Raw genomic sequence first — 26906 nt, forward strand, 5'->3', positions numbered from 1 at the left:
ATAAAACATGAATGCAGAATATACATGTTTAAAGAGCTGCGTGTGCTCGGTCTCGGTGGCCTTTGAGCACAGACCAGAGCAGCGTTCACCAGGCTCAAAAACATCCACTTATCACTTTATAGTGTAATTAGGGAGCTGAGAAAATAGAAAATGGCCCATCCAGTCCACTTACCGCGTCCATTGCTAACTTTAATGTCATTCTAGAGAGCCCTGAAGTGGACGGAGGCGAGAAAGGAATAAAAGTGCCAGCGGCGGGATACTCACAGTTTCTTGAGACTTATCCTTGACATCATACACCGTGAGCTTTATTTTCGTTTCTTCGTAGATGGGATACTCCGAGGGAAACGTCACACCAGTCAGAAACAGTGGATCTCTTGTTCCCTGTATAGCACAAGCAGACAGTCTGAGCTCAATGAGGTGGCAGCTGCTGGCAGCACAGAAAGCAACTGACAGACAAGCATGCAGACAAGAGGGGGAAGAGAAAAAATCATGTCAAAGAACAATCTCTGCTCCCTCCAAAGTCACAGCGTCTCCTGGCACATCAGCCGGGCATGGGGTGGGGATGCCTATGCATGGCACCAGTCTAATGGAGTGAATGGAGCGTTACCAGTGTGCAGTAATAAACTGTTTATTTCCTATGCCAGCCTGTGTTTCCTTGGGGCCAGCTGTCACAGCGCTTTGCGTCTCTTCTGGAGGGACGTGTGCCGTAATTTGTACAAACAGCCAGAAACTCTTGTGATTAGGCGACACCAATGACGGCGGCTGTAATGAGGGCAGCATTGGGGGGATTACACCCACACACCCACAACATTCCGCTGACAATGATATCTATTTCAACAAACCCTGCTTGCTGTCAGGTTCGCGGACAGATTTAGACTTTGTTCTTGACAGTCGCCTTTTATCCGTTCACTCCATTTTATAACACCCAGTTGACCTAAATATCCAATGAGAACATCTGTTTTTAAAATACAGCTAATAATGTTCTGGTATCCGTCAGGGGGTTTAATCCACCTGAACAGCAGATGACTTCTCTGGGTTTCTGAGAGTAACCTGAACGGCGCTTTATACGGAGCTGGACGGACAATTACACGAAGGCTTATTAAGTGGGAATCAAACTGGGAGCAAATCTACCAAAGAACCAATGCAGATCCTAAAGGGAAATGTATGCAACAGGAGCTCTCACATGGTAAACGGTAATTGTCACGGACGACCTGCTGCCATGATGCCCTACATTCAGAGATGAAGGAACACGGCCGTTCAGGTGTACAGGCTGTTGTGTGTACATGAGGAGCAGCAGTATCCCTCACCATTACAGACATTACCCCTCTGCAGGATCCATCTAATTGTCAGCTTTTCCTAAGCTTCAGAAATGTAAGAGACCAGCGGATATAATGTCTCTCATACACTGCATGTAAAGAAGAGGAGATCCGGCTCCCTTATATCTATTTCTTATATTAAAAGCGCAACTCTGGCAACTCCCCCCCCCCCCCCCCCCCCCTAAATCAACTGGTACCAGAAAGTGATATAGATTTGTAAATTATTTCTATATACCATATACCAATTTTAAGTCTTGCAGTACTTATCAGCTGATGTATATACTGCAGGAAGTGGTGTATTCTCAGTGCTCTCTGCTGCCACCTCTGTCCGTGTCAGGAACTGTCCAGAGCAGGAGAGGTTTCCTATGGGGATTTGCTGTTGCTCTGGACAGTTCCTGACATGGACAGAGGTGGCAGCAGAGAGTGCGATGTCCGACTGGAGAGAATACACCACTTCCTGCAGGACATACAGCAGCTGATAAGTACTGGAAGACTTGAGATTTTTAAATAAAGCCTTTGATACCATTTGATTTGGAAAAAAATTATATATTATATATATATATATATATATATATATATATATATATATATATATATATATATAGTGTTTCAAAGGTAGATGGACAGTGTGTGTAATAAGGTTATGAAGGGGGAGATTTATCAGATTTATCAAACATGGTGTAAAGTGAAACTGGCTCAGTTGCAATCAGATTCCACCTTTCATTTTCCAGAGAGTCTGTGAGGAATGAAAGGTGAAATCCGATTAGTTGCCGGGGGCGACTGGGCCAGTTTCACTTTACACCGTTTTGGATTAATCAACCCTACTACACATACTATCCTAATGAATGAAATATATATAATATATATATATATATATATATATATACACATACACACACACACACATACATACACACACATATAAGCAGTATCAAGGACATTAAATATTGGTACTGAGCAGTATAAGTCTATGTTCATATCCCATTTTACAGACATTGGTGGAATATGTAGGGAATGAAGCTCTGACATATCCATAGGCCCTAATACGCCATAGGGACCAATAGAGGCCAAAAAAATATCATGCATCATTTTGGAGCCTATGGACAACATGTCCCAGTGTATGCAGGTTCAGTTGGAGGTATACAGATGTATACACCTACCTACACTGAATTTAGCCATCAGGTACCTGATAAGTTGACTTCCCCACTTCTTCTTCAGATCGGTGAGGCACAGGTCCATGCTGGGTGGTCGGGTTGCCAAGGCAACTGTACAAAGCCGATTGAGTTCTGGCCTGGTGTGTGGACCCCGCTGGAAGGGGTTTAGTTGACTCAGCAAACTGATCGCCCAGCGTGGACCTGCATCTCTCCATGCTGATCTACAGAAGTACAGCAAAACCGGAGCCGTCTGTAATTCACACCACAACTACGGGAGGGGAGGGGGGGGGGCATAGATACATACAGCATATACATCTGACAGAGTTTAATGGAATCATGCTTTTTCTCAGCTATTCATCTTGTGACACACATTCTGGAATTGGTTGAGCCATGACGGGAGATATGGAGGGATAGATCTGTATGTCAGCGGATCCTCCTGATCCATACCGCCAGTATAGGCCAGTATATGTGTGTCACTCTCTGCAGCTGCTGCTCCCTCCTCTTCCTCCCCTCCTTACTCTTCTGGGGGTTGAAGCTGCATCCTGACCCCTTAGTACAGGATCCTGGACATCCATCCGGCTGTCAGTATAGTGCACCATGAATGTTGGCAGGAGCTACATCTATAGTTTTACTCTCACTTTATGTTGGTGCCCACTAAGTCTGTATTCTTACTGTCGATATGAAAGTTGCAGATATGGCGGCCACCAGCTTGAAGGTTGGTGGTCTACTTCGTTTATTAGATACGGTATCCAACACTGCTGACGTAGTGTTTCACAGAATCTAAATCCAGGAGCAGGGATAATCCCTGGACTCCTTGCTCCTGTACAGGACTCAGATGATGCATGCACTGTATGCATTGTTGCTTGTTTTCCATTTGGTACACTATCCTATGGCTGTATCCATGGTTTCCAGGAAGCCCAAGGGCAACTTCCATCTTCTCTAGCTGACAGAAGTCAAATAGTGAATGTTGGGGTTCAGAGAACATTGCCGAACCAGAAGAGTCTAGCAAGTCCGCTCGTCACTAGTCAGAGATAGTCATGAGTCAACTTGCCGAACGTTGGAGTTCATCTGAACCCGAGCCCATGGCATTTGACTCCTTGAGGCTGTAGAAGTTGATTACAGCCATAGGCTATGTTCACACAAAGGATTTTGCTCAGTATTTTGCAATCAGAACCAGGAGTGGAGTGAAAACACATAAAGGCTATGTTGAAACAATATAGAAATTGAGTGGATTGCCGCCATTTGTTTTAAAATAACAGCCATTATTTGCCATTAAGGGACGGCCATCCACTATATTTCAACAGTGTGTGAACATAGCCTTTCTGTGCTTCCAAACCACTCCTGGTTTTGGTTGCAAAATACTGACCAAAAATACTGCATGGGAACCTATCCTAAGGATATGTTCACACAATGCATAAACAACGGCTGTTATTTGGCACTCAAAACAATGTCCAGAAATAAATGACATTATCATTATTTCGACGGTAGTAGCAAACAACGGCCAGTCAATACATCGTGTGAAACAATAGCTGTTGTTTGAATTGACTTCTGCATTATGAAAAGAACGTCCGTTGTGTAAACTGAAAACAACGGCCATTCTTTTAATAAAAAGTAGGTTGTGTGAACATAGCCTAATTCTGAAGTCATAATTAAAATAATGTTTCTATACATAAATCATAGTGAACTGAGTATTAAATAAAGCTCATACACTGCACTATATACTGTGAATTAATCTGATGTCCATGAGCATTAGCTTCCCCACAGAGAGCGTGAAAGACAAACAAATTAGCTTTCCCCCCAGACGGTAAAATGCTGCCTCTCCAGGGACATCTTCTGGAGGTAGCTACCCTGTAAGTCAATGGCTGACCCATAAAGAGTCTTGGAACATGACTAGGGATTAGTAGCTAAAGCCAAACCTTATCTGCACGCCTCTGCGGGTGTTCTGTATGTAAATGGCCAGAAAGTCAGAGAGGCAAAGAGTCTCTCAGTATATACACTATACACTATAGCAGGGGTAGGGAACCTTTTCCGTGTCGAGGGCCACCCCAGTGATGCCCTGGTAGTCATTGTTAACCCCCCAGTGATGCCCCTGCTAGTCATAGTTAACCCCCTGTAATGCCCCTGGTAGCAGGGGCATATTACCTTCACCATGGGCCCTGGGCTATTCACCAAGCTTGGGCCCCCCCAACCCACTGTAACTTTGGCAGGACTAGCTTTAGTCTTTTTACTCATTAATGCAGCCTGTAAAGGACCTGTGGTGACATTATTGTCACATAATAAGATCCTTCAGTATGTTCTCTAATGTTACTGTATTGTCTCCTGGCTGCAGTTCTGCCCTGATTTGTGCAAAAGTGCGGTAAAAAGCAGTGATTTTTATGCAAGTTGTGGCAGAACTGTAGCCTAGATATAATACACCACTAAAAGTATAAGTCTGTTTGGGAGGCCATGGGCCCCCCAAGAGCTCAGGGCCCCGCTACTGCCTGGTAGTCATAGTTAACCCCCAGTGATGCCCCTGCTAGTCATTGTAAACCCCCCAGTGATGCCCTGGTAGTGTACTTAGCCCCCAGTGCCTGTCCCAAATGAAAATATAAACATCCCAATCACCTTTCTTCCGCTCCCACGCTGCCCAGGTCCTCTTTTCTCCCCTTTACCTTGTGCCGGTCTTCTCCTGCAGGCGGCGCGCGATGATATGACGTTATCGCGCGCGGCCTACAGGAGACGGAAGATGTGCGTCGCTCTGGTGGGGAAGGAGCCGGCACAGACAGCATCCTCCTGTGTCTGGCAGCTGTCACTGAGGATGCTGAGTATGCCGGCTCATTCCCCACCAGAGCGGCGCACCTCACAAGAGAGCCGCGGGCCGCAACAGGAGGTCTCAGGGGCCGAAGGTTCCCCACCGCTGCACTATAGGAATATATATATATACACTCATAAAAGTTTTATTTATACTGGTGAACCTTTTGTGTGTTCTGGAGTAGTGTTGAGTGAACATGTTCATAAATGTTCGTTATTACATTACGCTAATTGGACATGTTCACCGATCACGGACAATTTGTTTGATGATCAGAATGGTTATAACAAGCAATCATTTTCGAACATATTCGAACTTACAAACGTACACAAATGCGCTTCTACTGTATGTTTGTTATTTGTTCGTGAATGTTCAGTGAACACATACAGATCTCGATCATAGATTTTTTTTTATGTTCATCACTATTCTAGAGTCGGGCACCGTATGCTTTTTACCTTAACCATTTATTAAAGGGTTCTACTACGAGAATTTACTCCTACAAGAAAAGAAAAAAAAAACGGAGATCTGCTGTGTGAATATTGCAAATCTTTTTAACCCCTTCATTGCCCTCGGTTGAGCCTTGACCTGAGGATAATAGAGAGTGGTTGTGAGGAACACACAGCCTGACAACTCAATGAAGAAGATTGTAGCCTTTGGCAATGTATTCATAGCTACCAGTCTGTCTCAAGTGATTTAGCTCTGAGCTGGACCGGCACTATACCGGTAACGGACAAGGAGCAACACAACCTGGCAGCATTTACTTCATCAGCCAATCAGCATCATTATTTACTGAAAATATTCAGATTTGTATAAGAATGAGGCTACTTTTTGGCTGAGGTCATGTTGGAGATATAATAGCAACACCCATCAATGTCAGCGTTAGTAAAGACATACGACACCCGGGCTGGTAGGGTTATATAAGAGAGGTGGTACTGCAGATGCAGAACAGCTAATAAACCAGCGTAACCCTGCAATAACTGGGGATTCTGTACATACATTTATGTTTTCTGCATTCATTTGCATCTCACTATCTTGAAATGATACGGATCTGAGTGGTCACATGGTAATTATTTCAACAGTAGTTAGATAGTCATCTACTGAAACCGTTCTATGTGAGAAGTAGTGTACTGTACACAGGATGTGCTGGATAAACAAACCTTTACAGATAGTTAGCAGCTTCCTAGCGGACTCTACATTTCAGCTGAAAAACCTTTAAGGCCCTAATACACTGAGCAATTATTGATTAAAAATTGGCCGTAATGATAGAAAATGAGCGATTATCTGTCTGTGTAATAACGCCCAATGATAAAAAAACATAAAAATGATCGTTTGTAACAGTAATTGGGGACTGTAATAACCTCATAATTGTTCACTACAAAATCGCTAGTTTTCACTAGCGATCGATCGTTATAGCGAATCTTTAAACGATAATCGTTACATGTAGTAGGGCCTTTAGAGTAGAGCTGGTCTTACAAGGGTTTTGTTCAATCGTGAGTAGAGATGGGCAAACTTTTCAAAAGTTCGGTTCGGCAGGTTCGTGGGAGTATGGGGACTCCCCTAATGCAGATAATACAAAAAGAAAATAGTACAATGGTGGGAGCATTCAGCTGGTGGCAATATGGGCCCAGCCTGGTAGTTTGATTCCCAGGAAAAGTGCCAGGGCTGGAAGATAATAAATCCCTCAGGATAGGTGCTCCACAGCTGAGGGTAAGGGTCCTAGATAATTCGACTGTTCACTGCTGCAAACAAGAGCCGATCAGTGTGATTGACACTCGTACGCAGTGCAGCACAACTTATCGAGCAGCCGGTTCGCATGAGCGATCACTGCATTGTTTGTGCGGCCATTTAAATCTATTGCTATCGGCTGCACATCCTGTTTACAGAGGGGCGATGTACGGCCGATAGCGATAGATTTTATGAGCTATTTCTCAATTTTTTTTTACATTTGTGTTTTTTTTTAACTTTAAATTGAGTATTCAATAATGGACTATTGTGAGCTTTATTCTCGGAATAGAAAAGGGGGTATACATATTGAAACCTACTATTCTTATTCCTAAAATTATTTTACGCAGAATAGTTGAGAACATGCTGCAATCTGTACCCCTATGCCTGGGAACATGCTCCGATCTGTACTCCTATACCTGGGAACATGCTCCGATCTGTACTCCTATACCTGGGAACATGCTCCGATCTGTACTCCTATGCCTGGGAACATGCTCCGATCTGTACTCCTATACCTGGGAACATGCTACGATCTGTACTCCTATACCTGGGAACATGCTCCGATCTGTACTCCTATGCCTGGGCACATGCTCCGATCTGTACTCCTATGCCTGGGAACATGCTCCGATCTGTACTCCTATACCTGGGAACATGCTCCGATCTGTACTCCTATACCTGGGAACATGCTCCAATCTGTACTCCTATACCTGGAAACATGCTCCGATCTGAACTCCTATACCAGGGAACAGGCTCCGATCTGTACTCCTACACCAGGGAACAGGCTCCGATCTGTACTCCTATACCTGGAAACATGCTCCGATCTGTACTCCTATACCTGGGAACATGCTCCGATCTGTACTCCTATACCAGGGAACATGCTCCGATCTGTACTCCTAGGCCTGGAAACATGCTCCGATCTGTACTCCTATACCAGGGAACAGGCTCCGATCTGTACTCCTATACCTGGGAACATGCTCCGATCTGTACCCCTAGGCCTGGGAACATGCTCCGATCTGTACTCCTATACCTGGGAACATGCTCCAATCTTTACTCCTATGCCTGGGAACATGCTCCGATCTGTACTCCTATGCCTGGGAACATGCTCCGATCTGTACTCCTATACCAGGGAACATGCTCCGATCTGTACTCCTATACCTGGGAACATGCTCCGATCTGTACTCCTATACCTGGGAACATGCTCCGATCTGTACTCCTATACCTGGGAACATGCTCCGATCTGTACTCCTATACCAGGGAACATGCTCCGATCTGTACTCCTATACCTGGAAACATGCTCCGATCTGAACTCCTATACCAGGGAACATGCTCCGATCTGTACTCCTATACCTGGGAACATGCTCCGATCTGTACTCCTATACCTGGGAACATGCTCCGATCTGTACTCCTATACCTGGGAACATGCTCCGATCTGTAGCCCTATACCTGGAAACATGCTCCGATCTGAAGTCCTATACCAGGGAACATGCTCCGATCTGTACTCCTATACCTGGGAACATGCTCCAATCTGTACTCCTATACCTGGGAACATGCTCCAATCTGTACTCCTATACCTGGGAACATGCTCCGATCTGTAGCCCTATGCCTGGGAACATGCTCCGATCTGTACTTCTATACCTGGGAACATGCTCCGATCTGTACTCCTATACCAGGGAACATGCTCCGATCTGTACTCCTATACCTGGGAACATGCTCCGATCTGTACTCCTATACCAGGGAACATGCTGCGATCTGTACTCCTATACCAGGGAACAGGCTCCGATCTGTACTCCTATACCTGGGAACATGCTCCGATCTGTACCCCTAGGCCTGGGAACATGCTCCGATATGTACTCCTATACCTGGGAACATGCTCCGATCAGTACTCCTATACCTGGGAACATGCTCCAATCTGTACTCCTATACCTGGGAACATGCTCGCATCTGTACCCCTAGGCCTGGGAACATGCTCCGATCTGTACTCCTATACCTGGGAACATGCTCCGATCTGTACACCTATACCTGGGAACATGCTCCGATCTGTACTCCTATACCTGGGAACATGCTCCGATCTGTACACCTATACCTGGGAACATGCTCCGATCTGTACTCCTATACCTGGGAACATGCTCCGATCTGTACTCCTATACCTGGGAACATGCTCCGATCTGTACTCCTATACCTGGGAACAGGCTCCGATATGTACCCCTATGCCTGGGAACATGCTCCAATCCGTACTCCTATAGAACATGCTCCGATATGTACCCCTGTACCTCGCACACTACTTTGGCTTTGTCACAACAATTCAGCAGATTTGATGCGGCGTTCAGTTATTTAGTTACATTGATATCTGCTCCATCAAATCTGCTGAGTATCCTGTACGTGTGAATGCTCCCTAATAGAAGCTATATTTGTGATAGTATCTTTTCTGGATGTTTGGTTGATGATGTAAATCATTGAGCACAAGGCACATTGGTGTATATATAATAATAGAACTTGTAAATTAATTATTAGTAGAGTCCAGATGTAGCAGAGCTGAGTGTGTCATTTCTCTTATTGCGGCTGCAATATTGATTAGGTTTCCATGTAGTCATTACCTCTCTGACAAGCTCGGCTCTGCGACATGTGACACAGTCCTGTTACACACATGGACTGAATATTCCCCGGATGCGGCATGATAAATGCAATTATGTTTATTCCTAATGATCAATGCAAACTCCTAATTATTCTCTGCTATTAATTACATGTATACTCTATAATTACAGATAATACATACAGTAAGCAGAGACAGATATTTACCAGCATCCACCCTATAAATGACAGACTAAAGCTAATATCTTATCGTGTATTCTAGCAAACACGTCTTCTAATAGAAAAATTCTCTTTTTTGGTTTATTTTTTTTCCATACTGTTCTCGACATTGACATCCACAGGGCAAGCAGTCAGGAAATGGAGTAGAACAAGAAAGTCTTTATACCCAGGATTGTTCTGCTACATTACTGCTAATGCCAGTGAAGTGATGGGAAGCATCCTGAGCGCAGCCATTAGCCTGGTTTAGCAGACCTGTCAACTCCCACTGCTTATTTGTGAATCTCGCTGGTTTTAAGTCAGGATGTGATTTCTCGCATGAGCGCCACCATAGACTCCACAAAGATTTTATAGCTTTTTCTTCCCTTCCTAACTATCAGCCTATGAATATGGCATTTCTGGGACCAGAAGACGTAATAACATGATAAATTGATTCTAAACAAATCCTCGATCCGGACCCGCTACAGAGGAATCATAAACTCCAATAGCAGACTGGTTCCACCACCAACAAGCCATATCACAATATCTTACATTAAAGAGTCACTGCCGTATCAATAGTCCAGGTGATTTTAGGAAACTTTGTAATTGGGTTTATTAGGCAAATATGTCATTATCTGCATTCAAAAAGACTTTTCCCAGGCTCCCCCCCCCCCTCTCTCATTCACTGCTCATTAACAGGACATCTCAACTCTTTTACATCAGTCGAGCCCTGTGTAACCTATGGAGAGGGGAGGGGGGAAGAGGGAGTTTAGTCGCCAGCAGAAAAAAAAGGATTACACAGTGGGACCTGTGTGAAAGCCGGTACTCAGAGGTTAGAGAGGTCAGTGCTAACTTAAGAGGAAATAGCCCAGTGATGTAGCTGTAAATTAACTCTTTGTTGTCCTGTTTTAATGCCTCATCTCCCTCCACCCCTCTCCATAGACAACCATGAAGACAGGGGGGAGAGCTTCAAACTGCTTGTTCATGATAAAAATGCATTTTTCGGCTAATAAACCCAATTACAAAATTTCTTAAAATCGCCTGTACTAAATTAAATGACAGTGACGCTTTAAATGCAGGAAAACAGGAGCAGCACAACAAATAGGGCCAAGAAGGAGAGGTGAGCGGTGCAAAAAAAAATCTCCTTTGCATGCTTAAAGGGTTATAAAATCAATGCAGTGTACAAATGCTATTGGTGCTGAAGAGGTTAGAGGGAATCTGGGTCATTCTTCAAGAAGAAAATAAATGTCTACATGTTTTGCTAGCAGAACGCTGCAGACAGTAAGAGCTGAAGCACTGAGATCTGTAACAGGCTGTTTAAACCATTCACTTGCAGAATAGCTAAAGGTTCAGATGCTGCCAAGCAGATTAGCAGTCATCTGGAAATCTGCGTCTATAGGAAGCACGCTGGACCGATTCATCCCAGGCTACACGCCTAAGGAACTGCAAATGTGTCTCGCAAAGTCATTCTACAGTGTAGCAAACTGGTTTCCACGCCATGTATCCTGTGCTACAGTCTCTCTAAACTTACAGGAGGTGCCATGACTAATGTAAACAGTGCCCTTCCTGGCTGCCACCGCTCTTTCCTCGCTCCCTCCTCTTCCCAGTTTACCATGAGGACAGCAATATATCCTCAGCACACTCCAGACATGTACATACCCTCGCCTTCAACCGTAAACACATTCTGGACAATTCTTTGTAATCCTGGGATCAGTAAACTGGGATATTCCTGCAGTCAGTCATGGAATGAAGTAACAGCTGTTACTGGTGTAACTGGGAAATATGCTAGTCATGAATATACATGCTCCTTGCTGGCAGAAATCCCCGGCATAGTTCTATAGAAGTGTCACCCTGTGCAAATGTGTTATAACCTGCCTGAGCACCATAGGGATATAATGCAAGGAAAGAAAATGCTCACCTCTACTATTTCTGTGTTAGCATATCTGGTTACAGTCTGTTCTGTCGGATGTGCCACCGAGATCTGGACAAATGTGTTTAGCTTTCCATCACGGGCAGCGGTCAGTAAATCCTTGCATGCTACAGGAAAGGGGGGAAAAAAAACAACACATATAAATAGACTGTAAAAAGTGCTAGGTTAATGTGCCACTGGGCGACGACACAGACTTAGCAGGAGCTGTGAATTCTATCTCAGGAGACGCAGCTGATTTAGCAGAGGAAGTCCCTTGGAGTTACCTTTGCAGACATAGGAAGTCACATGTTAGAGCTGAGAATTCATTTCCACAAGCAGCTCCTGTAAGACTTCCCAGCCAGAGGCTCAGCCTTGGAGTATAATTGCAAGCTAATCCGCCGGCCAATGCACATACAGTAGTAAGAGAATAAGCACATCAGCTCTGACCTCAAAGCCCAAGCAACGTCCCTCACACAGTGTGGTCGCAGAGCTCGCAGCAGTCGCCTATGGGGGAATCTATCTATGAAGAAGTTACTGATTAACAGGCTAGGTCACACGTATCTGTACAGGATATACACCCATACACTCTGCAACTTACTGGGTTTACTTGTGCAGTTTCAGTTTTGTTTATTCAAGTTAGAAAAAATAAATTACATATATGAATCTAAATATTTATACATGTGGATTTCTCACATTGATAAACCCTTAAAACACACAGCAAACAGGTACACATAATAAGTAAATACTGTATAATAGAGGTTAACACTATGTTATGTTACTGATGTTATTTTAACTCCTTAGGTTGCATTCAAATTTTAACTCCTTAAAGTGTCACTGTCGTTTCATTTTTTTGTGTGCAGAAATCAATAGTCCAGGCGATTTTAAAAAAGTTTGTAATTGGGTTCTTTAGGCAAATCTGCCATTATCTGCATTCACAAAGACTTTCCCCAGCTCCCCCCCCCCCCCTCTCTCTCTCATTCACTGCTCATTATCAGGAAATCTACAATCTTTTACATCAGTCGAGCCCTGTGTAACCTATGCAAAGAGGAGGGGGGGAGGGAGATAAATAAATTGTTGTAATTGGCTAATAAACCCGATTACAACGTTTCTTAAAATCGCCTGTACTATTGATTTCTGCAAAAAAAAAAAAAAAACGACAGGTACACTTTTAATTACACAGTAAACATTAAAAATAAAATAAATAAATATAATATAGGTTATTTTAACTCCTTAGGTTGTATTCAAATTTTAACTCCTCAAGGTCCTTTTTGACAAAGATTTCTGCAAATGAGCAGCAATCAGTGATATCGTCGCTGGTTTTCTGGGCCTTTCACACGGCACGTAAAATCGAACTCCCGGGCTGCATGAACAATCACTGTATTGTTCATGCAGCCTTGGAAATTGACAGCACAGATATGTATGTATCTTCCATCTTCCTGAGGGCCAAGAGGAAGCACGCACACCGGCATGTGAAACAGGCTGTCACCTGTTCACTCCTCCGCATCCTTGTTACCTGCTATGATGTGAATAAATAGTTTGCTATTATACCATCTTCTGGATACAATTCCTTATCATCTACCAGTGATCTTATTCCTAGCCATATCATCTACAGCACCTTGCGGGGAGACTGCGGTGAAAAGGCAGGACTAACCCCATCTATGCTGGGCGGCCATCTTCAAAGTTCTTGATGACCACTCCAGGACACAGACAGTAGTTAGGTAAGAGCTATTGCCCGAGCTACTAGAAGTGATAGATTCCTAAGGGGTCATCTCGAAAGTTAGCTTCTCCCACTGGGTGGACCTACGTTCCTGATACTGTGTCACTCTGTGCCCACAAGATAGCTTAGATGGATGTTCATTCCTGTGGACATAGGATTCATCTCTTCATCGAGCAATAGCCCCCAGCTGAGAACCCTAGAGTCTAATGTGCCACCGCTGAACAAACTAACCAAGTCAAGTATATAGTATAGTCAGAGACTGTGTGAGTCAGAGCTGTGGCCTGTATAAAATGTCCTCTCTTATCTAGCAGCGTGACAGCTGTGCTTCTTCAAGGTTGTCTATATCTATATCTATTAGTGAGAAACTACTTGCTTCCTACTACTATGACTGAATCTGTGAGCATTGTCTATTGTCTTTCAAAAGACTGTGTTTTGTGTACTGTACTTAAAGAGATTATAGTAAAGACTTTCCCTGTTTACTGCTGCACCAACACCTGCAATACACCTGCCCTAAAACCAAGAAGCCGTGTGTCAGTGTATCCAAGGATGAGCGCATACTATTCCTGGCCACTGTGACTCAGCGGTACAAATAGCATCTATCACCCTGGTCACAGCATCTGCATGCAGTTCACAAGGGTCATCTCACTTAGTAACCACTCACCGCTCACAGCTTTTGATTATTTACTTAGCCCAACAGCATGCTACTTGGTGGCTGAAACCGGTCAACTAGTGTCCCTGGTGTCCTACTCAGCCAATCAGTGTCCTGCCCCACCACAGCCGACGATTGGCTAAGTGGGACGTTTGGGAGCCTGAGAAGCAAGCAGGAGCATGGACAGCGGTGAGTTAAGTGGGAAGGGGCTTTATATACCTCTGCGAGTATATAAAGCCATAGAAAATGAAAGGACACAGGACCACAACAGATTTCGCAGCATGAAATCCAATGCACATCCTGTACATCTGGACACACCCTTAGGCTATGAGTGCTAGAGTAAGCTAAGTTAAACTGATAAAATAACAATAATCAATAATACTTAAACCTCGGGGTCCACACTGTATGCTGCCAAGTATTGCCACTCACCCGACGCAGCGTTTCGCTGTATGAGCTTTATCAAGCTCATACAGTGTGGACCCCGAGGTTTAAGTATTATTGATTATTGTTATTTTATCAGTTTAACTTAGCTTACTCTAGCACATGTGACTTTGCACTTGTAACTGCACTTGCAGCAATATACAGAGGTTACTTTAGCACTTTTTTGGTCTTTTGTTTACTTGCACTAGTACACTTTCCTCCGGGAGTCAATTGACATACCACTGTTTACTCAGTATATAGTGTATTTAACATCTACTTATTCCTGCCTTGTATACCATTTGATATATGCTATGTATATTTCTTTGCTTCCCTTTTTAATGTTTTTAAATATAATTTTTGATATGTATTAATAAAGTATTCATTGTTAAACGGAGATCTTGTTGTCCAGCATTTTTTATACCTTTATAGGTTGTATATATTGTGTTTGATGCTTATGGATAGTAGTGACTTATAGTCGTTTGCTAGGTCATCTATGTTCACACTACGTATATTTCAGTCAGTATTGTGGTCCTCATATTGCAACCAAAACCAGGAGTGGATTGAAAACACAGAAAGGATCTGATCACACAATGGTGAAATTGAGTGGATGGCCGCCATTTAATGGCAAATATTTGCTGCCATTTTAAAACAACGACTGTTATATTGAAATAATGGCCGTTATTTACTGTTATATGGCGGCCATCCACTCAATTTCAACATTGTGTGGACAGGGCCTGTGTTTTCAATCCACTCCTGGTTTTGGTTGCAATATGAGGACCACAATACTGACTGAAATATACGTAGCGTGAACCCAGCCTTAAAGTGTACCTGTCAAAAAAACAAACAAAAAACTTTTGACAAGTCAAAAAAAGATCATGGTCAGAGTGGTCAGACCCTGACGGATCAATAGAATGATCAAGGAGAAAATACTGTCCCATAGACTTTTATCATGAGACTGTTACACAGAGCCGGGAGGGAGAGAGATGTGCTGAGCATGGAGTTCTCTTTCTGGCTTGTTCACACAATCGGTTACGGTCTGAACACTCAGACCCCCCACCCCCACACCTCAAAACTTTTGACATGTCTCTTCGTATCACCTGCAGTCAGGGAGGTGGGGTGTGTGTGCAAGAACATATAAAAGAAAGCATACTTACTCATCCTCATGCCCCCACAGCATTTCCTTACCGCTCTCTGACATCTGCCGGCCTCCTGCAGCTGTAACCTCATGACCCAACTGATGGACTGCTTGCTCAACAAATCAGTGACTGGGATGGGCCACTGCTGCAGTCACTGGCTGAGCGGGCAATCAGCAGGGCCGTGATGAAAATTATAGCACTGCGGGGTCACAGAGGTAGGTAAGTATTTATTCTTTATATTGCTGCACCCCTCTGTCTGCAGGTGATTTTTTTTGTGTGGGATTTCTCCTTTACCACCCAAATGCTAACAGGCGTAGAAGTAAATGGGAGTAGAACCTACAATTGTATACAACACATTGTCGCATCAACAACCATCTATCTGTAGCATACCTACAGCTTTGCACAAGTGGGTTGAAATATTAGCCCCGCCCCCTTCTTATTTTTTTGCAGTTATAACATTACAGTGACTCAAGTCGATTTGATCAGTTACATTCACTATGTAGGTTTCTAATGAACGTCAGGACAGATAGTCACAATTAATTTTTATTAGAGAATAGAAACAAACACGATCTTATCAGTGAGACGACATCGGATTATACTTTTTATCCAGTGTACAAACAACTCTTGATATTACATGTATGACAAGCCAGTAACCTTCACATAAAACACAGAACGTAGTCTTTATTTCACCAAACAAAATGGAGGTTGGAGACCGTGCTCAAAAAGAAAATATGACCCTTAAAGGGGTTGTCCAGCGAAAATCTTTTTCTTTCAAATCAACTATTTTCAAAAAGTTACATAGATTTGTAAATTTCTTCTATTAAAAAATCTCCAGTCTTCCAGTACTTATTAGCTACTATATATCCTGCAGGAAGTGTGGTTTTATTTTCAGCCTAACACAGTGCTCTCTTCTGACATCTACTGGCGGAGACAGGAACTGTCCAGAGCAGAAGAGGTTTTCTATGGGGATTCCCATAGAAAGCCTCCTTTTTGTCGAGAGAGTTCCTGTCTTGGCCAGAGGTGTCAGCAGAGAGAACTGTGTCAGGCTGAAAATAAAACAACCCTCTCTGCAGGACATACAGCAGCTAATAAGTATGGGAAGACTGGAGATTTTTTAATAGAAGTAAATTACAAATCTGTATAACTTTCTGAAAATCGTTGATTTGAAAGAAAAAGATTATCGTTGGACAACCCCTTTAATCCCATTGGATGCAATGTTTCGGCATTGCTGCCTTTCTCCAGACCTATTTGTAAGTCATATAGACAAAGCAGCCTGAAGGGGAAACCTAAACTGTTTACCTTAAACTCCTGGTTTCCGAACACTATGTCATCTGCAAGACCAACGTCAGTCTATAAGCTGGCCTAATGAAAGTGATCTAGTAGGTATAAGGCTATGTTCCCACACAGTATTTTGCTCAGTATTTTGTAAACAAAACCAGGAGTGGATTGAAAACACAGAAAGGCTATGCTCACACACTGTTAACCCCTAGATGACCCTGGGCGTATGGGTACGTCCAGGATCGTCTACAGGTGTTCAGAGCGGGGACGCGTGGTCCCGGGTGCCGCATGTACCCCGTGGCCGCGGCTATTAGCGGGCACGGTCTGATCGTCGTGCCCGCTAATCAAGTAATCAGATGCAGCTGTCAAAGTCGAGGTCTGCGCCGTAATGACACTGATCCTGGCTTGGCACTCGATTGCTTTTGGCTGCAGCAGCTGAAAGCAATCCAGTGCCTACCTCATGAATCTATGCAGTCTAACTATACTGCATAGATCTCAATGAGAGATCGGTGTGTATATACTAGAAGTCCCCCAGGGGGAATAACCCTAACCCCAGGGGGGGAATAACCGTAACCCCAGGCGGAATAACCCTAACCCCAGTGGGGAATAACCCTAACCCCAGGGGGGGAATAACCCTAATAATCCTAACCCCAGGGGGATAACCCTAACCCCGTGGGGGGATAACCCTAACCCTAGGGGCAAATAACCCTAACCCCAGGCTTTTGCAGCAGCTGAAAGCAATCCAGTGCCTATCTCATGAATCTATGCAGTCTAACTATACTGCATAGATCTCAATGAGAGATCGGTGTGTATATACTAGAAGTCCCCCAGGGGGAATAACCCTAACCCCAGGGGGGGAATAACCGTAACCCCAGGCGGAATAACCCTAACCCCAGTGGGGAATAACCCTAACCCCAGGGGGGGAATAACCCTAATAATCCTAACCCCAGGGGGATAACCCTAACCCCGTGGGGGGATAACCCTAACCCTAGGGGCAAATAACCCTAACCCCAGGCTTTTGCAGCAGCTGAAAGCAATCCAGTGCCTATCTCATGAATCTATGCAGTCTAACTATACTGCATAGATCTCAATGAGAGATCAGTGTGCATATACTAGAAGTCCCCCAGGGGGAATAACCCTAACCCCAGGGGGGGAATAACCCTAACCCCAGGCGGAATAACCCTAACCCCAGTGGGGAATAACCCTAACCCCAGTGGGGAATAACCCTAACCCCAGTGGGGAATAACCCTAACCCCAGGGGGGAATAACCCTAACCCCAGGGGGGGAATAACCCTAACCCCTAACTGCATAGATCTCAATGAGAGATCAGTGTGCATATACTAGAAGTCCCCCAGGGGGAATAACCCTAACCCCAGGGGGAATAACCCTAACCCCAGGGGGGGGGGAATAACCCTAACCCGAGGGGGGGAATAACCCTAACCCCAGGCGGAATAACCCTAACACCAGTGGGGAATAACCCTAACCCCAGGGGGGAATAACCCTAACCCCAGGGGGGGAATAACCCTAACCCCAGGGGGGGAATAACCCTAACCCCAGGGGGATAACCCTAACCCCGTGGGGGGATAACCCTAACCCTAGGGGCAAATAACCCTAACCCCAGGCTTTTGCAGCAGCTGAAAGCAATCCAGTGCCTATCTCATGAATCTATGCAGTCTAACTATACTGCATAGATCTCAATGAGAGATCAGTGTGCATATACTAGAAGTCCCCCAGGGGGAATAACCCTAACCCCAGGGGGGGAATAACCCTAACCCCAGGGGGAATAACCCTAACCCCAGGGGGGAATAACCCTAACCCCAGGGGGGAATAACCCTAACCCCGGGGGGGGGGGGGGAATAATCCTAACCCCAGGGGGATAACCCTAACCCCGTGGGGGGATAACCCTAACCCTAGGGGCAAATAACCCTAACCCCAGGGGGGCTTCTAGTATAATTGTAAAAAAAAAAAGTGTTATTAATAAAAAGCCCCCTCCCCTAATAAAAGTTTGAATCACCCCCCTTTTCAAATGTTATAAAAATAAATAAACAAACATGTTTGCTATCGCCGCGTGTGTAATCACCCGAACTATTAATTAACCACATTCCTGATCTTGCACAGTAAACGGCGCAAAAAAATCCCAAAGTGCAAAATTGCGCATTTTTGGTTGCTTTTTATTACATTTTTTCTGGATTTGATGCAACCGAAAAGTCGCATATGCGCAATCAAGGTACCGATAGAAAAAACACATCATGGAGCAAATGACACCTGACACAGCCCCATAGACTAAAGGATAAAAGCGCTATAAGCCTGCGAATGGAGCGGTTTTAAGGAACATATATTTGTTAACAATGGTTTGAATTTTTTACAGGCCATCAGATAATATAAAAGTTATACATGTTATATATCTTCGTAATTGTAACGACTTTAGGGCAAATGGCGTAAAAGGAAATACCCCCCAAATAAAAGAAGTGTGTTGTTTGTTTTTTTTTCAATTTCACCGCACATTGAATTTTATTTTTGGTTTTGCAGTGTACTTTATGCAAAAATTCTGCCTGTGAATGCAAAGTACAATTAGTGGAGCAAAAAGTAAGGGCTCATGTGGGTCTCTAGGTGAAAGAATGCAAGTGCTACGGCCTTTTAAGCACAAGGAGGGAAAAACGAAAACGCAAAAATTTTAATTTGCCCGGTCGTCTAAGGGTTAAAATTTAGTGAATGGCCATGCACCCAATTTCAACAGTAAGTAAACATAGCCATTCTGTATTTCTATCCACTCCTAGTTTTGGTTGAAAAATACTGACCAAAATACTGAGCAAAAATACTATGTGGGAACATAGCCCAAGGCTGGAAACACACAACAGAAAAGAGAAGTACAAGTCTCCCCCTTTATATTTTCCACCTATTTGAATCCGCACCTGGTTTTGGCACAATTACTACACAGGCAATGTTTCCAGCCTAATGTCACCAACCGAATAGTCCAATAGTCGAGATCTTCTGACTAGAAAGCTCACTGGTTCAATTTAACAAACACATCTTGGTATAAACTTAAATAAAACAATTTTTTAAATACTTTTATACAACACAACAGTTTACAGGGAATAAATAAATACATGCCGTGAAATGTGTTAAAATACACAAGAAGCACCAATGCATTTTTGCACACAGTGGCCGTTGTCAAACAATGGCCGTAATTAACAATCATGACCATTAATTCCGGTCGTTGTCTCTGGTGTCTTTTCGGGGGGGGAGGGGGGGTATTGGTCAGGTTTGGTGTGATGGGGGTCTGCAAAGTTACTGCCTAGGACAGCAGCAGCTGGAAATACGGCCCTGCCCACCGGGCCCCAGTGATGAAACCTCCTCCCCTCTGACATAATACTTACACATAATGGATACACTAGAACCACAAACAGCGCACCAGAACTATTGTACGGTTATCCAGGCAGAATTCCTACAAATGCGATGGCAGATGCGGTAACACTTGACAATATTCATGCAGACAACTGGAGTTCAAATCTCTGTTCGGGTTCACGAGTTTTACTATTGAGTCTTTTCTAAACTGTAATTCTGACCATGTTATGATATATATTTACATGGTCAGAATTATCCTATATATAATATATATCTCTGAGTGCACATAGTGCAATATTATCTACGTGGGTTGCACGATTACAAGAAATTATTTTCAGAATATTTAAGCACAAATGTTTCTCCAACACATTTGCTGCAGCTAAACATTAAGTGGAGAAATGACAGTAATCACTGCTCCCTGTGCGGAGGCTGCCATGCTCAGATACAGCTACGGGCAGCACCCCCCCCCTCCCATGCTTAGGGTCCTATTCCACGGGCCGAGGAGGGCCCGATCAACGATGTAAACGAGCGGCGATCTGCTAGATCGCCGCTCGTTTACTGGGCCTATTCCACGGCCCGATGATCGTTGAGCGAGGGCTGCAAGGACATAGTTACCGATGTCCTTGCAGCATCATACATTACCTGTCCAGGCTTCTTCTCTGCGCTGTCTTCCTCCCCGGGTCCCGCGCGCTCTATCTTCAGAATGGCCGGTCAGCTGACAGGCCACACTCAGCCAATCACAGGCCGCGGCGGTCCCGGCCTGAGATTGGCTGAGCGCTCCGTCAGCTGACCGGCCATTCTGAAGATAGAGCGCGTGGGACCAGGGGAGGAAGACAGCGCAGAGAAGAAGCCTGGACAGGTAATGTATGATGCTTGTCAAATCGCCGGTCGCCCGCCGTGCACCGCTATTCAACCGAAGCGAAGCACGGTGGGGAAACAATGATTTTAGGTCTGGCCCTAAATGAACGATCAGCCGATAACACGATCATCAGCTGATCGTTCTCTCTATTTCACTGAACGATAATCGGCCGAATCGGGCCAAATGGGGCCGATCTGGCTGATTATCGTTACTGTGGAATAGGGCCCTTAGCGACAGGCAGCATCCCCCCTCCCATGCTGAGATACATGGACGGACAGCATCCCCCCTCCCATGCTCAGATATAGTGGCGGGCAGCATCCCCCCTCCCATGCTGAGATACATGGACGGACAGCATCCCCCCTCCCATGCTCAGATATAGTGGCGGGCAGCATCCCCCCTCCCATGCTCAGATACAGCGACGGGCAGCATCCCCCCTCCCATGCTCAGATACAGCGACGGGCAGCATCCCCCCTCCCATGCTCAGATACAGCGACGGGCAGCATCCCCCCTCCCATGCTCAGATACAGCGACAGGCAGCATCCCCCCTCCCATGCTCAGATACAGCGACAGGCAGCATCCCCCCTCCCATGCTCAGATACAGTGACAGGCAGCATCCCCCCTCCCATGCTCAGATATAGTGGCAGGCAGCATCCCCCCTCCCATGCTCAGATATAGTGGCGGGCAGCATCCCCCCTCCCATGCTCAGATATATTGACGGACAGCATCCCCCCTCCCATGTTCAGATATAGTGGCGGGCAGCATCCCCCCTCCCATGCTCAGATACAGGGCCGGCCTTTGGGGTGTGCGACCTGTGCGCTTGCACAGGGCGCCTCACTCCCGGCCAGCTAGGGGGCGCTCTGGCAGAGAGATACACTGCACATCTAACTACAAATAGAAGTTAGATGTGCTGTGTTTCTGCCAGAGGACACTACAGAGATGCTGCTGCTGTGTGGATGAGGCCCCGTATTCCCGACATCCCCTAGTCTGCACTGCTCCTACAGGGGTTGTCACCCAGCTTTCCTAGTCTGAACTGCTCTTACGGGGGTTGTCACCCAGCTTTCCTAGTCTGCCCTGCTCTTACAGAGGTAGTCACCCAGCTTTCCTAGTCTGCACTGCTCCTACAGCTGTAGTGTGTACATGGGTGTATACATGTAAATACTCGTCTTGTAGTGTGTACATACTATGTACACACTACAGAACGTGTATATACAGGTATCCAGCCACTACAGGATGTGTATATATATACACGTATACAGCTATGTACACACTACAGGACTTGTATGTAGAGGTATACAGATATGTACTGCATAACTGTATCACGTCCTGTAGTGGCTGTATACCTGTATATACACATTCTGTAGTGTGTACATAGCTGTATACCTATATGTACACATCCTGTAGTGGCTGTATACTTGTATATACATGTCCTGTAGTGGATGTATACCTGTATATACACTCCTGTAGTGGATGTATACCTGTATATACACTCCTGTAGTGTGAGCATAGCTTTATACTCGTGTATATATTCATCCAGGTTTCTGCTGAGACCCCCTAATAATAACAAATAATAATAATGGCTATAGACTAAATGGCACGGCCTTGTGTTGATGCTCAGTGAGTTCCTTTTTGCCATGGCCAAGTGGATGTGGCTTGCAAGAAAGGGTGTGGCTTGCAAAAAGGGGCGTGTCATAATTATCGTTGAATTATCGTTACCGTTATGTTAGTTGTTTGGGGGGGCTGGGGGTGGTAGTTGTGTGAATGGTGGGGGGGGGGGGCTGAAGGAGCTTTATGTTACATTAAGGGGGGGGGCCGTAAAAAGGTTTCGCACAGGGCGCCATTTACCCTAAGGCCGGCCCTGCTCAGATATATTGACGGACAGCATCCCCCCTCCCATGTTCAGATATAGTGGCGGGCAGCATCCCCCCTCCCATGCTCAGATACAGCGACAGGCAGCATCCCCCCTCCCATGCTCAGATATAGTGGCGGGCAGCATCCCCCCTCCCATGCTCAGATATAGTGGCGGGCAGCATCGCCCCTCCCATGCTCAGATATATTGACGGACAGCATCCCCCCTCCCATGTTCAGATATAGTGGCGGGCAGCATCCCCCCTCCCATGCTCAGATATAGTGGCGGGCAGCATCCCCCCTCCCATGCTCAGATACAGCGACAGGCAGCATCCCCCCTCCCATGCTCAGATATAGTGGCGGGCAGCATCCCCCCTCCCATGCTCAGATACAGCGACAGGCAGCATCCCCCCTCCCATGCTCAGATATAGTGGCGGGCAGCATCCCCCCTCCCATGCTCAGATATAGTGGCGGGCAGCATCCCCCCTCCCATGCTCAGATATAGTGGCGGGCAGCATCCCCCCTCCCATGCTTAGATATAGTGGCGGGCAGCATCCCCCCTCCCATGCTCAGACATAGTGGCGGGCAGCATCCCCCCTCCCATGCTCAGATATAGTGGCGGGCAGCATCCCCCCTCCCATGCTCAGATATAGTGGCGGGCAGCATCCCCCCTCCCATGCTCAGATATAGTGGCGGGCAGCATCCCCCCTCCCATGCTCAGATATAGTGGCGGGCAGTGGAGGACTGGGAACAGCAGGGCTGTCCTGACCATGAATGATGGTGGCAGCAGAGGTGATGTGTTGCCACTTAAAGCTGTCACTCAACATAAGATGATCTATACACAAAAAAGTGTACTCACCAATGTTCCAGGAGCCGTGAATAATGTAATTAACCCCTTAAACACTGCAAACTATAGCAATCGATGCAATTAAGGAAGTCAGCGACAGGAGAAGTACCTGGAACAAACTGTGGGGGTCCCGATCACCTTTCCTGACAGACCCCGGTATAATACATACACACACATATATATATATATATATATATATATATATATATATATATATATATATACACACACACACACACACACACACACACACACATACACACACACACACACACACACACACACACATATATCTATGTTCACATAAGTACTTTATTGTTGTTCTCTTAATCAACCTGCTCACATTTGGATTAATTCCAAGAGACTGACTGTGGCAGGAAACTAGTCTGGATAGCAGAGCACTTTTCCCACAGGAACAATGGAAATTTATAACAGGATGTCTAAGGATCATACATCTGTGTGCTAGTGATCTTCTTCCCATGCTTATAATGTATTTTTGCAAAGTTAGCATTAAATATAAATATATATATAATTTTTTTTTACACACACATATATATTTATATATTTCTTTATTATTACTATTTGTTGACCCCAACTTTTCCATGTCTACCAATACCCCTTTATTATCATTTTAATTCTGAAGACTTACACTACTTATATCACAGGTTTTTTAATTATGTTTTCATATTATTTAAGGCTACATACATACATACATACATACATACATACATCATACATAGATACATACTGGATGATAAACTCGAGTATTTCATCCATATAATATAGTCATTTTTATACTCTACAACTTTTTTTTTACCCTTTTTCCTATTTTTTTCCTTCTTTCGATCAATCAGGTCAATGATTCATAATTAGGATATTTCATTTTGTTGCCTGTGAAGAATTGTAATCAACAGTTTTCGGTTTTACGGTTCCTGTAAAGTTCTGATTAACAATTAGAATAAAGATGAAGGTCAAAAAAAAAAAAAAAAAAAAACTCCAATGCTCGGGCTCATAAAAATAACAAACAATCACTAAATAGGTCAGAGAGGCTGTAGATGCACAAGGGAGCAGAACATTATTATTATTAGCTTCATGTCGCCTACAAGAACAATACCTCTGCTATTTGTGTTGTGATTTTTAGCCTAAAAGAACTACTTTTGGCTGCTGACATGAACCTCTTACTATGTTAATAAAACGTCCATTAATTTTCCTCAATATTTCTATTATAAGGCTATGTTTACACTGCGTACAGACGACAGCCGTTCTAGTGAGTGTCAAATAACGTCTTTTGTTGCATTAAAAATTGCATTGAAATCAATGCACAATGTCAATTATTTCCACGGTCGCAGCAAACAACGGCCATTGTTCAATAGACTGTGTGAACAACGCCCATTGTTTGCATTGACTTCAATGCTGCACATTTCTCTATGACAAGAACGGCCATTGTTTTAATTGAAAACAACATCCGTTCTTTTCATAAGAAATACGTTGCGTGAACATAGCCTAAAAGGTCCGTTTGTCCATCCTGTATAGGCGTCCAAATTCATCAACTGTTTGACCCCAAATTTGCTAGTGCCTGAAAAGGTATACGATAAGCTCCTGACCTTAGCTAGCCACCATATTTTATGCGTTAGTAATGGGGTCGGTTTCCCTCTAGCTTCTCTCTCCACTTTAAGGCCCTGAATAAAACTTTCCAATGCTGATAGAGCTGCCACATTTTCCCCCAAAGAGTATCCCCCAAATTCATGTATAAGGTTCGTCAACAGTGCATCACAGAAGAACGCCAACAATGCTGTGGACAATACATATGACGTTACGTATCCTAGATGCCCTAAGGAAAATGCGGACCTCATTCATATGTTTTGGGAGTGTAGAGCTCTGGGCCTAAAAGTAGAGGTCTGTCGAGGAAGGTGTTTGATGTCCGCTTACATAATGTGTGTTAGGATATGTAGAAGACTTAGTGAAGGATGAGTTTGAGAAAACTGAAGTGGCTAAAGTACAAGATTATGCTAAAAAAGCCATAGGTAAGTATTGGATCTAAGACATTCCCCCTGAATTGACAGAGATAATTGGCGTGATAAACCTGATAGAATGGTGGATTTATTTGAAAGGCCCCCGGCTAAATCTGACAACATATGGGGGAAATGGATGGGATGTCCAGGTATTCCATCTGCCACGTTGTTGAGGGCAATGAGTCAACAAACAGGCTGAGAATCTCATTGGAAAGTAATGTACGTAGGAGAGTAAGGGGCACTGGATACAGCCGGGGAGGAGGGGGGAAGATAGAACAGGGAAGATCTAACAGGGGGATTACCTACAGGGGGGGAGGGGGAAGGAGTTGGGCCAGGGGTCTTCTGTTATATGGACTTCGGTTATTGGAAGATCTGACCTTGCCGGAGGTACACAGCACTCGGCTACTGTGGTTTGCCATTATCACAGCCTGGTGCCTTTAGGCATCTACACCCCTGAACAGCTTTGGATAGGTTTATCAAGCTGTCCAGGAAGGTGTTCATAATAGCACCATTGTTCTCTATTATCAGACATTATCAAAGCCTGTCATCCAAAAAGCCTAGGCCGTTTGACTGCAAGTTTGGCATGTTCGTACAATGGGTGTCCTAGATGTACAATATACAGTGCAATATGGACGGACTAAGGAAAAAAAACTATAAAAGGAAAATAAATGCAACTTTTTCATGTTTTCAATCACCTTCCACTTTTGACTTACAAATACTGACCAAAAGACTGTCATGTAGAAGTGGCCTTGAGAAGTAGAAAGTGTGCATAAACTTTTGCAGATGACCAATTTGGAGAGCGGTTAGGTATTATTCAGATGGGTGAAGATCATCTTCAGCAGGCGGACTGGCTCACAGGTATACAGCCCAGTCTCTATGGGTCTCTCTCTTTCTCCTGGTAAGCCCCGCCCCCACTTCCTGTGATTTGCCCAACTCTGTTACTAGAAACACATTTCTCCTAACGACAGGCAGTGGATGGCAGATTGCAAAGAAGTGAGACACCTAGAGGCCAAGAGTTTTACTAAGTGAACTGAAAAACACACCAGGAAACACATTGGCTATCGAATGAAGGGACGTTGTGCATAATGACATTGACCTTTTAGGAAGTTTCTGAAGTTTCTGATT

The 26906-nt window shown here is 44.6% G+C and overlaps 1 protein-coding gene across 6 annotated transcripts in view; it reads right to left on the bottom strand.

Moving 5' to 3' along the window:
- Positions 1–26906, bottom strand: part of INPP4B (inositol polyphosphate-4-phosphatase type II B) — a 394433-nt gene that overhangs the window by 299283 nt on the left and 68244 nt on the right. For 3 of the 6 annotated variants that reach the window (XR_011364011.1, XM_069978640.1, XM_069978641.1), the window contains exons 3-4: positions 11683–11801; positions 265–381 (exon numbers count right to left, since the gene is read on the bottom strand). Coding sequence is in view for 4 of the 6 variants with exons in the window: in XM_069978640.1 (XP_069834741.1) it covers positions 265–381; positions 11683–11801 (236 nt within the window). In the remaining 2 variants the exon portion in view is untranslated. Of the gene's footprint in view, positions 1–264; positions 382–2502; positions 2567–11423; positions 11490–11682; positions 11802–26906 lie in introns of those variants that run through there. The other 3 variants (XM_069978643.1, XM_069978648.1, XM_069978642.1) reach the window with 3 other exon arrangements.

The sequence above is a fragment of the Dendropsophus ebraccatus genome, chromosome 7, assembly GCF_027789765.1.
Source record: "Dendropsophus ebraccatus isolate aDenEbr1 chromosome 7, aDenEbr1.pat, whole genome shotgun sequence".
Lineage (NCBI taxonomy): Eukaryota > Metazoa > Chordata > Amphibia > Anura > Hylidae > Dendropsophus > Dendropsophus ebraccatus.